The sequence below is a fragment of the Trachypithecus francoisi genome, unplaced genomic scaffold (assembly GCF_009764315.1).
Source record: "Trachypithecus francoisi isolate TF-2019V2 unplaced genomic scaffold, Tfra_2.0 Lachesis_group5, whole genome shotgun sequence".
In the NCBI taxonomy this organism is placed as follows: Eukaryota; Metazoa; Chordata; class Mammalia; order Primates; family Cercopithecidae; genus Trachypithecus; species Trachypithecus francoisi.
The window spans coordinates 40,735,329-40,749,675 of NW_022681470.1; the positions used below are offsets into that span (position 1 = coordinate 40,735,329).

General features: G+C 43.1%; 1 protein-coding gene and 1 long non-coding RNA gene across 13 annotated transcripts in view; one reads left to right on the forward strand and one right to left on the reverse strand.

Annotated features, from left to right (window-relative positions):
• The window catches only part of LOC117075973, a 50,857-nt gene extending 44,620 nt beyond the window's left edge, over window positions 1-6,237 (reverse strand). For all 7 annotated transcript variants that reach the window (XR_004434191.1, XR_004434188.1, XR_004434189.1 and 4 more), the window contains exons 1-2: window positions 5,840-6,237; window positions 4,009-4,151 (exon numbers count right to left, since the gene is read on the reverse strand). This is a non-coding gene — a long non-coding RNA (uncharacterized LOC117075973). The remainder of the gene's footprint in view (window positions 1-4,008; window positions 4,152-5,839) is intronic.
• RGL1 (ral guanine nucleotide dissociation stimulator like 1) overlaps window positions 1-13,593 on the forward strand; it is a 296,651-nt gene extending 283,058 nt beyond the window's left edge. For all 6 annotated transcript variants that reach the window (XM_033198856.1, XM_033198860.1, XM_033198857.1 and 3 more), the window contains 3 exons: window positions 1,373-1,627; window positions 7,447-7,561; window positions 11,161-13,593. In XM_033198856.1, coding sequence (XP_033054747.1) covers window positions 1,373-1,627; window positions 7,447-7,561; window positions 11,161-11,348 — 558 coding nt within the window. In that variant the 3' untranslated portion in view covers window positions 11,349-13,593. The remainder of the gene's footprint in view (window positions 1-1,372; window positions 1,628-7,446; window positions 7,562-11,160) is intronic.
• Window positions 13,594-14,347: the final 754 nt, after the last annotated feature.

Sequence of the window (14,347 nt, forward strand, 5' to 3'; positions counted from 1 at the left end):
GAGCCACAATCAGACTCCTACCCATGAGAATTGTCACATCAGCTGGCTGGCTGTAAACTAACCGTGCAGTAGAATTGAATGTATAGTTATGCCATAGGAGGAACTCTACAGGAAATAAGATAATAGACTCCATTTTAATCAGAAGCCTGATAACCAGAAAGCTCAACTTCTATACTGTTTCCGTGGAAAGGCAGATAAATATGAAAGAAATAAGTTATTTATTTTATAAATTACTTCCAGAATATTTTATAGGATTAACATGGTATAATTTAGCTTCAGTCATTCCAGGAATTTGTTTATATAATTTTCTACAATAAGAATTGATATTTTAAATGGTTCAATTTAATGATTTTTAAAAGTACCTCTTCCAATAACTTCTTTCTTTGGTTATTGGTATTGCATGGATGAGAAATGTGTAATTAATCAGAAAAGCACATTAACTGTAGCACTCCATTTCTTAATTGTCCTTGATACACATGAAAATGTGTACAGTTGGCTCTACTAGCAAATGTGGAAAGTGGTGAAGCTGTTTAAAGGCTGTATTTCCCTTGAGCAAGTCACTTTTATGTTCTCAATCTTATTCTCCTCGTCTTTATAATGCTGTGCATTTTGTTCACAAGACAGTTGTGGAATTAGCCCCACAGTGCTAAACATAGCAAGGTAGCGGCATATTATGTTGATTCATCTTATTGTCATCAGCCACAGGCTGAGCCTTGGCCATGTGCTTGCTCTGGGAACTCAGCAGTGGGAATCAGGGAGCTTGGGTGCCTGTTCTAGGGGTGCTGTCAACTAGCTGTGTGGACCTGGAGCCCCCGTTTTCTCCCTGGGTCTCAGGTTCCTCAGCAGAACAGGTATGGGACTAGTTGATGTCCAAGGCCTTTCTAGCACTAATATTCAATGCAGAGCCATATAGTCTGGGGTACTTCTCTTAGAAACTTCTAAAAATACAAAACTTTCTCTCCCACTACAAAATCTGACTGCAGTAGGACTGAATCAACTGTTGGTAAGGCTTTCCTGCAGCCCCGTAAGCTTCTGACTTCTTTGGGAACCCATATTGCCTCCAGTTTCTGGTGTCTGCTGCCACCTGCTGGTTAACTTCCATAAGAACAGCTAAAACCTAGGGAAATCAAGAGAGCTGCTCTGCCTCACGTGGTTGTAGAGTGATTAGGTCACACTGAGTCACCCATAGGCGTCTACCACTGATAGGGACTTGAGTGCTTACACCAGGGATGAGATACATGTGTGCTGTGGGCTGTTGTGGAGGAAATAACTGCAGTCTGTCAGTCTTAATATCTCCCTCTGCTTTGAAAATTGCAAAGCTGTTGACTAGCGTTCTAATCTGTTTTCTTCTGGGGTGTGTTTACTCTTCCAGCTCTCTGAGTCCTCCTCATCCTGTTCTTCTATCCATTCCATGGACACAAATTCCTCAGGGATGTCTTCCTTAATGAACCCCCTCTCCTCCCCTCCGTCCTGCAACAACAACCCCAAAATCCACAAGCGCTCTGTCTCGGTGACATCCATTACCTCGACTGTGCTGCCTCCTGTTTACAACCAACAGAACGAAGACACCTGCATCATCCGCATCAGTGTGGAAGACAACAATGGCAACATGTACAAGAGCATCATGGTGAGGAGCAAGCCCTGACCCAGGAGCAGGCTTCCATTTAGATTGTGTGTCTGTGTCTATCAGCCGCTCAGACTAACCGCCCTAAATATGCACATGCAATATTAGCATATACATAGATGCATTCACACAGAAGGGATGTGTGTCAGTTCCAGGTCTTCCTGGGCATAGGTGCTGAATGATGTATGTATATAAAATATATATACATATATGTGTACACACACAGTGTATATAGGATATAATTTTCACATCTTAAAGAAATGCTGGCCGGGCGCGGTGGCTCAAGCCTGTAATCCCAGCACTTTGGGAGGCCGAGACGGGCGGATCACGAGGTCAGGAGATCGAGACCATCCTGGCTAACACGGTGAAACCCCGTCTCTACTAAAAAATACAAAAAACTAGCCAGGCGAGGTGGTGGGCGCCTGTAGTCCCAGCTACTCTGGAGGCTGAGGCAGGAGAACGGCGTAAACCCGGGAGGCGGAGCTTGCAGTGAGCTGAGATCCGGCCACTGCACTCCAGCCCAGGCGACAGAGCAAGACTCTGTTTAAAAAAAAAAAAAAAAAAAAGAAATGCTAAAACATATTTGTTTAGGTCAGTATTAGCCTTTTGAAAATTCTCAATTTGGGTGACTGTGTCAGTGTGCTCCAGGGAGGATGCCACTGCTTCACACGTTTTTGGAAGCCTTCCTATGGAATTGTATGTCTGGTTTTATCATTGAATTTCCACACATTCTTAGCAGTGTACTCCCCTGATGGCAAATTTTTGTCATTTGGTCATTTGGATCAAACCTAGTTAGTCAAGTGGATGATCAAGCTAGAAATACAGTTTGGATTAATGAGCAATGATGCTTATAAAATGAGACTGGCCTTTTGAGCTTCTTGTAAAATCTGTTTGTTTCTGAGGACAATTACAAAGATGTTTTTAATAATGGCCGTCTTTTGGGAATACACACAGAGCCTCTCATGGCGATAACCTCGGGTATGTGAGGTCTGGTATGTTTATCACAAGAATATAAACTCCTTAGTTTATGGGAGATAATCGTGTGTTAGAAATCACATTATCCTTTGTAGCAAAATCCCACAGCTAATTCCACGTCTCTCCTCATCTTTATGACTCGCCTCTTTGAAGGCACACTGAGTGCTTACAAGCTCAGGTCTGAATGTGGCATAAGCGGTATGGAGGCTCCACATAAAAGCTTTGCTAAAGCATTTATTGAATCAACAAAATATCAAACATTGTTTACTAGTCATTAGATCAGGCTTGGGGGATAGGGAGATGAGTGAGACATTTCTGCCTTTGAGGATGTTTTAATCAGAAAGGGAGCTCACAAAGCATTATTCCCAATGTACGAAATAACAGCCAAGATCAGGTTGTAAAGAGCCTTATGGCGCCACACAGAGGAGTGTGTTAATCCCGCAGGCAATAGGGTCTTGTTGCAGGTTTTTAAGTAGTGATGGGATTTGCTCATTAAGAAAGTCATGGCATTGTGTTTGCTGGAGTGTGGGGGTAGATTGGAGGTGGGGAAGCAAGTCAGGAAGCTGGTATCATGTTCCATGTAGGAGAGGATAAGGGCTTGAATGACGGTCATGTGGCTGGAGATGGTGAGGATTTTTGAAAGCTTTTGATGAGGTAGAATTGTAGAATCCGTTCATTTAGTTACCAACTTTTTGGTTACTGTTGTGGAGGACTAGAGGCTGTCTGGGCAGTTGGTGGGTCTGTGAGATATGAACTACCAGAGCAGGATATTTCAGGGACATTTAAATCAGAGGTACCAGTATGACATCAGATGGCATTGTCTGATAGATGGTCAGAAACATGGGAGCAAAGCTGGTGCTGAGATCAAAATTGGGAGTTGTCAAGCCCCACAGGGGGGATGCGGTCTTGCGAGAGTGAGTGTAGGATGAGGCAGAATGCAAGTGGTAACACGGGAGTGGCTAATAAAGGAGCGCCAGAGAGGTAGAGGAAGCACAGGGAAGCCAAGGTCCTCCATGTGGTTACTGTCTTCTCAGCATGGTCTGTTTACCTGGCACCTCTTACCTGTGCCAACCAGAGAGAACGTCCACTGTATAACTCTACAGTGTCTCTGAATTGTAGCATGGATTTGTACACCAGACAGTTATGTTTTGGGACTTGCCTGGTCAACGTGCACTCTGCTTAGTCTGGGGAGAACTGTGAGTGGTTGAACTGCACAAACGCCTACTGCCCAGGAGGAGTCATAAGTTGTGCACGCTGTCTGAGTGTTGCGAGGGTAGTGAACAGAAGATCCCCTGGCCCCTGCCCCGAGATTCCTCCTTCCCCAGCAAATGGGCTGCCTCTGTGAGAATCACCTCTCCTGCCAACCCCTTCCTGTGGCCCTTCATATTTCACCAGGTGGTGCCACTCACCTTTCATGAAAATGCTGCGTGTGTCACAGGCTTGTTCTGGAGAGACGGCACACTGCTCTCGTGCTCTCATTTTCATCGTGAGGCCTCTCAGGAGAAACTTGGCTCCACAGGAAGTCCCTTTGTGAAATGTATTATGCTGTGTGCTGTTGACCAGAGGATGGAAATAAATCGGTCCAGGTTCAGGGGAGACTAGCAGTTCTCAAACTTTTTGTTTTCAGGACCCCTTTATACTCTGAAACAGCATTGAATATTTCAAAGAGCTTCAGACTCTGTGGGTTGTATCTGTTGATATTTACCACATTAGATATTTAAACTGAGAAACTTTCAAAATGTTGATTAATTCATTTAAAATAACAATAATGAACACATTGTATGTTAATGTAAATTTTATTTTTGAATGAAAAATATCTATTTTTATCCAAAAATTATTGAGTGAGAAGAGTGGCATTGTTTTCCATTTCTGTTAGCCTGTTAAAATGTGAGTGAGACTGGCTTTGTTTTGTTTTGTTTTGTTTTTACTGTGAGTGCAGTGTACTGAAGAATACAGTGACAGCTAGTAGACTTGTAGTTAGGAACCACTGTACCAGTTTGTGCTACGGTGCCAGCACTTCCATCCACTATAGCTTCTGCAATACATGCAAATGTCAACACAAAGAAAAGATAAACAACATCTTAGTACTGTCATGAAAATAATTTTGATCTCATGGATCCCCTCACGGATTTCAGGGTCCCATGGGCCATAGATTGCACACTGAGAACGGTGGCCTAGAGGACTTGCTTTGCAAGAGCAACTCATGTCCCTGGAATCCAAGGCCCTTCCATAGAAAGTAGAAGAGACAGCAGTTAGCCCTTGTAAAATTACCTCCTCAGTGACCATGGAAAAATGTCTTCTACCACTGAGCCCATCACTCTTTCGAAATGATCTTTCTCTCCATTATGTCAATCACAGAGTCGGTCTCCCAAAATCCCTTACACAGGGAATGCAGTATTTCTGTCACAGGAAAGTCAACGAAGGTGACACCAAAGTGTCGTTCAGTACCGTGCATTCAGTACAGCAGTCACTGGCCCTGGATGGCGATGGAGCATTTGAAATGGGAATACTCCAAATTGAGATGAGCCGTGAGGGTAAACTCTATGCCGGATTTTGAACAGTTAGTACAAAAAAGTAAAATACCGCATTAACAATTTTTGTACTAATTAGATATGCTGATGTAATATTTGAGGTGTTCAAGTTAAATATCACTTTTTAAAAACCTTTTTTTTTTTTTTGAGACGGAGTCTCGCACTGTGGCCCAGGCTGGAGTGCAGTGGTGTGATCTTGGCTCACTGCAACCTCCGCCTCCCGGGTTCATGCCATTCTCCTGCCTCAGCCTCCCAAGTAGCTGGGATTACAGGCACCCACCACCACGCCTGGCTAACTTTTTTGTATTTTTAGTAGAGACGGGGTTTCACCATATTGGCCAGGATGATCTCAAGCTCCTGACCTCGTGATCCACCCGCCTCGGCCTCTAAGAGTGCTAGGATTACAGGCGTGAGCCACCACACCCATCCTAAAAGCTTTTTAATTGTGGCTGCTAGAAACTTAAAATGAAATATGTGGCTCACATTCGATACCTATCAGTGCTAGTTCCGTCTGTCCGCATAAGGATGCCCGCTCGAGCTGGGAATCCTCATTGTAATCATTAGTTCCATTCAGCATGGCTTTGATGGTACAAAGTAATAAACACCCAAGGGAAAGCCCTTGGTCATCTTGTCCTCATTTGGACATACCTGGGGAAGTTTAAGGTTAGGAGAATGAAGGAAGCCTGGCTGGGTCATATAACTTACCCACCTTAGCCTGACATACATCCCCTGAGAGGAGATCTTCTCCTTTAGCCTTCTGCTACTAGTTCAGTGTGACCCAGCTTAGGGAGCATTTTCTTCATACTATCAAAAAGCATATTTTCCTCATTTAGAATTTTGTGTGCACCTACTTTTCCCTTGTAAATGAATATGCCAGATGTTTTGGTAACAGACACATGAACAAGATCTTTGCTGCTTACAAGGACCCCTTTGTAATGCACGTTGTTTATTGAATCACAAACACCAGCTGCTGCCCCAGATCAGAGCCAGGCATCTCGGCACTGCCATCCTCAGGCACACAATGGCAGTTTCTTGGAGGAAATGAGACTTCTGTATGTGTCGAGGATAGTCATGGGGGGCTTTTTTTCTTAGTTCTCTTGCCCCCTGGTGAGAACAGCTTTTTATTTTTTAAGTAAGAATAATCTGAGTTTTCATTCACTTCTTTCAAATAGAAAGAAATCACCCAAGATATGGTACGTAAGTCTGCTTTCTTTTCATGTTGCTCTGCACACCCTGCAAATAGTTGGGTGGCAGGCAGAGAGGTGAAGGGCAGAACTTCAGAATTGGGAATGAGGGAAACCTTTAACTTTTGCTTTTAAAACACTTAGAAGTTCATGTTTATTGAAGCATAATTTGCATGTGTTTACATATGCAGATCTTAAATGTTTGATTCTTTGAGTTTTAGTAACTATATATATCTATGAAACTACTACCCCAAATCTTGATAAAGAACATTTCCATCTCGCCTGCCAGATTCCCTGTGCCTTTTCCAATCAATCCCCTCTTAACCTAGAGGTTCATTTTCTAATGCCACAGATTCGTTTTTCCTTTTTTTGAAAGAATAGACGCCACTGGTGTGTAATCTTTTGTGTCTGCTTTCTTTTGCCCAAGAAGATGTTTGTGAGATTCGTCTGCATTGTTGCATGTGCCAGTTCTTAGTTCCTTTCAGTTGCTCAGTAGGAGTCTGTTATGAATGTAATACTATTTAGTCTCTTTTCCTGTTGATGGAGATTCAGATTGATTCAGTTTTTAGCTATTGTGAATAAATCTGCTATGAATGTTTGTGTACAAGTCCTTTTGTGGACATATGTTTTTATTCTGCTTGGTAAATGGCTGGGAGTGGGACTGCTGAATCACAGGTTCACCTGTACTCTTTGAAATGGTCAATGGGCAGAACTGTGACCGTTTTTATCCTGTGGGTTGTAACCAGTGCCATAGAAGCAGTTCAACATGGGAGGATAATTTTGGGCCAGGATTAATAATGCTTTACATTTTTCACAATTCCCTCATATATATTCTTTCATGGGAACTTCAACCACCGTGGAGGAGATTGGCAAGGCAAGTGTTCTCTCCATTTTAATAGCGGATGACGCTGTGACTCAGAGATTAGGTGACTCGCCCATCATCTGTGGCTACTAAGGGTAGAACCAGGACTAGAAACCAGGGATCCTGGCTCTTGGTCCAGTTCCAATTCCACGAGTCCATTCTTTCTGGAAAGGCATCACAACACAAGATGGCAAGAATGAGAGGGTCAGGAGAAGTCCCTCAGGAAATGTGAAGCTAAGTACTTTACAAACCTGTTCATTGTCTTTGCAGTTGACGAGCCAGGATAAAACCCCTGCAGTGATCCAGAGAGCCATGCTGAAGCACAATCTGGACTCAGACCCCGCCGAGGAGTACGAGCTGGTGCAGGTCATCTCGGAGGACAAAGGTGGGCATCCTTCCAAGACAGGCGTGTTCCTTCCCAGGGCAGGTGGCTAGCACATGTCCACAGCGCTCCACATTTAGAAGGCAGAAAATGGATACGTACTGTTTTATTGGGACCTCGTGGTGGTTTTTGATAGTGCAAGGGTGAACAACCGTGCCATCACCTCACTTGTAGAATTAAGTATCTCAAAGCCCTCCCTGATTCCCCAGCTCTTGTTTTTCCTGCAATTTTAACTAGTATTTCTTCTGCCCAGTCTTTCTGAGCTCTTCAAACACTTTTCTAGGAAGAAGTGTCTCCCTGCGCCAGGAGGCAGAGGGTAGGGGAGTCTGTTGGGCATCGCAGGTGGCCGCACACCTCCTTTACCCAAGAATGTGTTTCTAAGTTGTGTGTGAATCTGAAATGTAGCAGTTCCTATAATAATTTCTCATTGTTCCAATTAATCATGTATGAGAGTTATTTTCTTTATTCATGATCAATTTAAAAATAAACCTCTAACTTGAAGGTTATTTAACTCACATTTATTGAGGCAAAGAACTGGTAATCTATGAAAGGCTTCAATATGCCTGGAATATGTTATTTAAAGAAATATCTTTTATGAAAGACTTTTTGGGTAAATAATCACCTTTGCATGTATCTGTCTGTTAATACGAATTTGGGGATTGCATTTGCTGAGAGAAGAAAACAGGCTGGTAGATAACTCCTCTGTACTTTGTCGCTTCACAGACAGTGACTGTCAGGATAGGTCTCGCCTCCAAGTGCAGAAGGAGCAGCAAATATTGTTGACCAAAGCCAACCCTTTCTGCCACCAGACCCCAAACTGTCCATTGCAGCCACCTTAAGTAGTCCTCTGCTCACCAACAAGCAGTGTCCCGTGTAAGTGAGAAGCATTCCACAAGCTAGGCCGTAGGATCAACATGTCACCCCGGGCTCTATCGCTGGTGTAGAGGAGAGTGGCTGAAATTAGAACACTACCTTCTCCTAAAGATTAAAAGCTACAGCCTCTGAGAAAATTCTTTTTCAGTTTCCTCTTGGAAGTTTTCTCATTCATTCAGCTGAGGCTTAGGCTGTGGGGCAACACTTTCTCAGTTATAACCTTTTAATGTAGTTACAGTTATAATTCTAAGCCTAAAAGATGGTCTCAAGTCGTACCATTTTGCTTACAACACAGCACTAAGGTGAGGTTGGTGGGTCTAAAGGTCCGGGAGTCTCGAGTGGTAGCCAGGACCCAGTGTTGCCCCTCAACCGTGTGATCCTAAATGCAAGCTGCTGGACCCCCTGGGCCTTGGTCCTTAATTAGAGACAGTACCCTGCTGGTTCTTCATATGTCACAAGGCGATTCTGAAGATAACAAGAAATCATATACCTGAACATGGGGAGATGCTAAATGATATATAACTGTGAGGACTATTATTACTGACACACAAGTATGTGGGCAGCAGCATGGGACACTCTGAGGGGGTTGTTCTCCACTGAGCCTTTGTGCACAGAATGTACAAGAGTCACTTGGAACCTGCTCATATCAGTCTTGCTGGTGGATCTCAGTGTTTGAAGTTGAATTAAGACTCACTTTGTCCTGTTTTACAACCATATGCCTCTGTGATTGCCTCCCCCACCCCACTACCACAGAGCTAGACTTGCACATTTTACCTTTTTAAATTCCATTTTTTTTTTCAAATGCTCATTATACTTGAGTGCTGAATACTGTATACTTTCTTGTGGTGATTCCTCAAGGATCTAGAACCAGAAATGCCATTTGACCCAGCAGTCCCACTACTGGGTATATACCCAAAGGATTATAAATCATTCTACTATAAAGACACATGCACATGTATGTTTATTTCAGCACTATTCACAATAGCAAAACCTGGAACCAACCCAAATGCCCATCAATGATAGACTGGATAAAGACAATGTGGCACATATACACCATGGAATACTATGCAGCCATAAAAAAGGATGAGTTCATGTCCTTTGCAGGGACATGGATGAAGCTGGAAACCATCATTCTCAGCAAACTAACACAGGAACAGAAAACCAAACACCGCATGTTCTCACTCATAAGTGGGAGTTGAACAATGAGAACACATGGACACAGGGAGGGGAACATCACATGCTGGGGCCTGTCGCGGGGTGGAGGACTAGAGTAGGAATAGCATTAGGAGAAATACCTAATGTAGATGATGGGTTGATGGGTGCAGCAAACCACCATGGCACATGTATACCTATGTAACAAACCTGCAGGTTCTGTACGTGTACCCCAGACCTTAAAGTATAGTAAAAATAAAATATAAAAATAAAAGTGAGGCCGGGCACGGTGGCTCACACCTGTATCACAAAGTAATCCCAGCACTTTGAGAGACCAAGGCAGGTAGATCACGTGAGGTCAGGAGTTCGAGACCAGCCTGGCCAACATGGTGAAACTCGTCTCTACTAAAAATACAATAAAAATACAAAGAAAAACAAAGTAGCTAGGCATGGTAGTGGGTGCCTGTAATCCCAGCTACTCAGCAGGCTGAGACAGGAGAATTGCTTGAACCCAGGAGGCAGAGGTTGCAGTGAGCTGACATTGTGCCACTGCACTGCAGCCTGGGCAGCAAGAGCGAAACTCCATCTCAAAAAATAAAATAATAATAATAATAAATAAACAAACAAATGAAATAAAATAACATAAAACTAAGTCAAAATAACTTTGCTTTGATGATTTCATATTACACTTGGAACAATCCTTGTTCGAAAATTACAGATGTCTACTTGGGAATCATTGAAGTTGAAAATAGTTTAAATATTAAAAGATACATAGGAAGGGGAACATCACACACTGGGGCCTGTCAAGGGGTTGGGGAAAAGGGGAGGGAGAGCGTTAGGACAAATACCTAATGCATGCAGGGCTTAAAACCTAAATGACAGGTTGATAGGTGCAGCACATGTATACCTATGTAACAAACCTGCACGTTCTGCACATGTATCCCAGAACTTAAAGTAAAATACAGTAAAATAAAGATATGCATGTTCAGCACATGTATCCCAAAACTTAAAGAAAAATTAAAAAAAAAAAAAAGGTACACACTTTCCCACATGGGGAATGAAATACTCGTTTGAAGGGATTACTTCAAAAAATTTTAATATTTCAAGTAGAATTCTGGAGTGCTGTAGATTTTCTATTTTTTCCATGTCATTGGATTCTTCTAGTCTTTGAGAAAATCTGCATACTGGGGTGGAAAATGGACTGCAGGAGAAAGGAAACCTGAGTTCAAATCCCAGTTCTGCCGTTCACTCGCTGCCATTTTGGGAATTTTCTTTAACTTTTCTTGGCCTCTGTTTCCTACTGTACTTTTTTTCTGGCTTTAACATTTTCTATTGAAACCTTTAGTTCATGGAGTGAATTTCTAAAATCTCATTTGTACTAATTTTTAAAATTGGGATTGAGAAGCTGGGGTCCATTTTCAGGGCAGTGGTGGTGGTCACTATCTGGTTCAGGTCACATTCCAGACACGAAGGGCCATAGTCCCATTCTTGTGTCTGGGCAAGGTTTACAGCTGCCATTGTCAGTGCTGAGCGGAGCTCCACAAGCTGACCACCTTACCTTTCCTTATCTTTTTCAGAACTTGTGATTCCAGACTCAGCCAACGTCTTTTATGCCATGAACAGCCAAGTGAACTTTGACTTCATTTTGCGCAAAAAGAACTGCATGGAAGAGCAAGTGAAACTGCGTAGCCGGACCAGCTTGACATTGCCCAGGACAGCTAAACGGGGCTGCTGGAGTAACAGACACAGCAAAATCACCCTCTGAAGGGAGGGACCAATGGCCCCTTGTTTGCCAAAGGCAGACAGGCCAGGGCTGAGAACAGGCTGTGGTGATTGCAATTACCATCCAGTGTTCCAGGATCATTGGTGAAGTCAGCAGATATTTATTGAGTTCCTGTGGTGTGCAGAGCACTATGATAGGCATTGTGGGGAAATTGGAAATGAATTTGACATGAAAAGGATGAATGATTCACTGATTCTCTTTGACTTATTTGAGACTAAAATGCAGAATTACCCACATTTAAAAAATATATATATGCACACATATTTGGTATGCATGTGTATATATATGAAAATATACAAGAGGGACTTTAGGGGATAGTATGGACTATGGAAAAACAAATTTGCACAATGGCCTGGGAAGCTGAGGTCACTTTTTACAGGGAAATAGAAGAAACTGAGAACCTAGTCTCGTATCTTCCGAGTAAATGGAATCAGTCCTGGGAATAGAGAGTGTCCTTTGTGCCAGTATTACAAGAAGCCCAAACTTTATTTTTATAAAGGGAGAGGATGACTTTCTCAATCAAGTGCCATCAGATAAAAACAATTGCAGAGGCTGGAACTGCCACAGGCTGCATGAAAGGCCACTTTGAAAAGGGTTTGGATGAGCTGGTGGCCTTCAACCTCTGCCTGCATCTGCCGCTTTCTGCTACCCCAGGGAGGCCAGGAGGAGCTTCAGAGGACCATTGCCCCACTGGTCTAGCCATCACAACACCTCTGGAGGTGTCAAGCTCCTGAAACAAGCTCATTTCAGTTTCTGGCAACCCCATGTATTTCTGTTTTCGCCTAAAGAACATATCATAATCATTGCACAAATAACCATGTTCTTTGGTAGTGAAGCCAGAAAAAAAAGCGCGAAAGAATGGTGACTCATTTGGACTCTTATCTGTCTTGGAATGTCACTACTTCATTGCCTTCTCTGATTGCCTTTTGCATGTAAAACTATGTGTCTGGAGTCTTTTGCCATCTGGATCCTAGTACCTCTTTATTATGTGCAATTTGTTCCTCAGGTGTGGAAATTTCTACTGCAATTGACTACATTTGGTTAGTTTGAGCTTGTGAAAGATTTCTGAACAGTGATTGCCCTGTTAGTAGCCCCGCAGAAGATATTCCCTGCTGATAGCAGCATCCTATTTTACTTACTAACTTTTATAGCATTACTGTGCCTAGTCATGGGGAAAGAGATGGGGCTGCATTGATTATCTGACTCATTTGTCTAAGAGGTACATTCTTCCAGATGGAATCAATAACTTTGGTTTTCAGGTTCCCATGCTTGCTATCACAGTATCACTGGTAAGTGACATTTTTGTCTCTCATAACACCATCACACTCTTCCTTCCAAGTCTGAGCTGTGCTGGGGTTTGAACTAAAAGCCATATGTGGAATATTGACATGTGTAAGAAGCACTTTCAGAATGTTGTCCTTTTTAAGAAATGATTCTCAAAATACCAGTTTTTATTCCAAAAATAAAGAGAACAAACCCAGAATATGAAGTGCAGATTGTAACATGGAGCTATTTTTTTCCTAATCCCGTAATACAGCTCCTAACAGTTGTGCGGGATTTGTGTTACGTAAATAGCCATGTGAATTCTGCAAGAAACACCAGGGGAAGTTTAGAGATCTGTGGCAATGGACCGAAGAACAGGCCAGGAAGTCCTCCGATTTCCTTTGGTCTTTCCAGGAGATTGGACTACACATTATAAAGACTGGGTTTCAGCTAGTCAAAAAGCACTTTCTTCTGTTTTCAATGCCTGATCAATTTGTGCTTCTGTGCTTGTCGGCGAGATGGCCAGGGTGGCAGCCCTCATGCAGGTTGAAGTACATGTAACCCCAGCCTGATATTCTTGGTGTGAAGGTCGAAAAGAAAATAGAAAACCATTGGCCTGAGTGAGGGTGTGGCCACCAAGACGTAAGTGTTGTGCCCCTGTGCTCACCTTGTGTATTTATACTGTATATGTAGAGTCTAGATTTATATACTGCAATGTAAAATATATATATATATATATTTACCTTTTTTAAAGACAATGAAAATCCCAAGTAGCTAAAACTTAGCCTCATTTATTTAATGCCACTTTAAATTGTCTTAAATTTGTTTCCTGGTGGACAGCCGGGTAATGCTTTTAGCTGCTCGCATGCTTGTCTTTCTGCATCTCCATCATCTGTTTACCTTTTGGTTAAACTAATAAACTAGTTTGGGACTTGGCTGGCATGTGCTGCCAGACCCAAAGGAATTTTATCTGGATTATTAACCAGGTGGGTTTTGGGTTCCAGGTGTGTCAATAAGCTTTTGGGAAGCCCACTGGATCGGTTGGAGGAGCACAGGGAAAGCCAGTGGCGGAGTGAGGTGGGATCCTCCTCACTGGCAAGTGTCACGAGCCTTTGGGGAGAAGAATGACTTCCTTAGGAAACTGCAGTCAGAGATGATGCCTTTGCTGGATTGCTGTCGCCCAGGCTCTGTCGCCCAGGCTGCAGTGCAGTGGTGCGATCTCGGCTCACTGCAATCTCTGCTGCCCGAGTTCAAGCAATTCTCCTGCCTCAGTCTCCTGAGTAGCTGGTATTACAGGTGCACACCACCACACCCAGCTAATTTTTGTATTTTTAGTAGAGGTGGGGTTTCACCATGTTGGTCATGCTGGTCTTGAGCTCCTGACCTCAGATGATCCACCCATCTCGGCCTCCCCAAGTGCTAGGATTACACCGCACCCAGCATGGGGACACTTAATAAAATCCAACTTAGAGTGAGGGTCCAAGTTAGCATTTTGTCGCTTTTCTGAGAGTCTTTCCCCGCTTTTTGTGATGGATACCACCTGCGTAGTTCTTGAAACCACCTATGGTGCCCTGGAACCCAGGGGGACCTCTATGGAGGGACGAAAGGCATTCCTAAAAGAATTACACTTGAAATCCTTTTAAATTGATCCATGCAGTTTCCCCACAGGCATTAGGTCTGAGGCCAGCTTCATTGCAGATGCACAGTATTGTCATTTA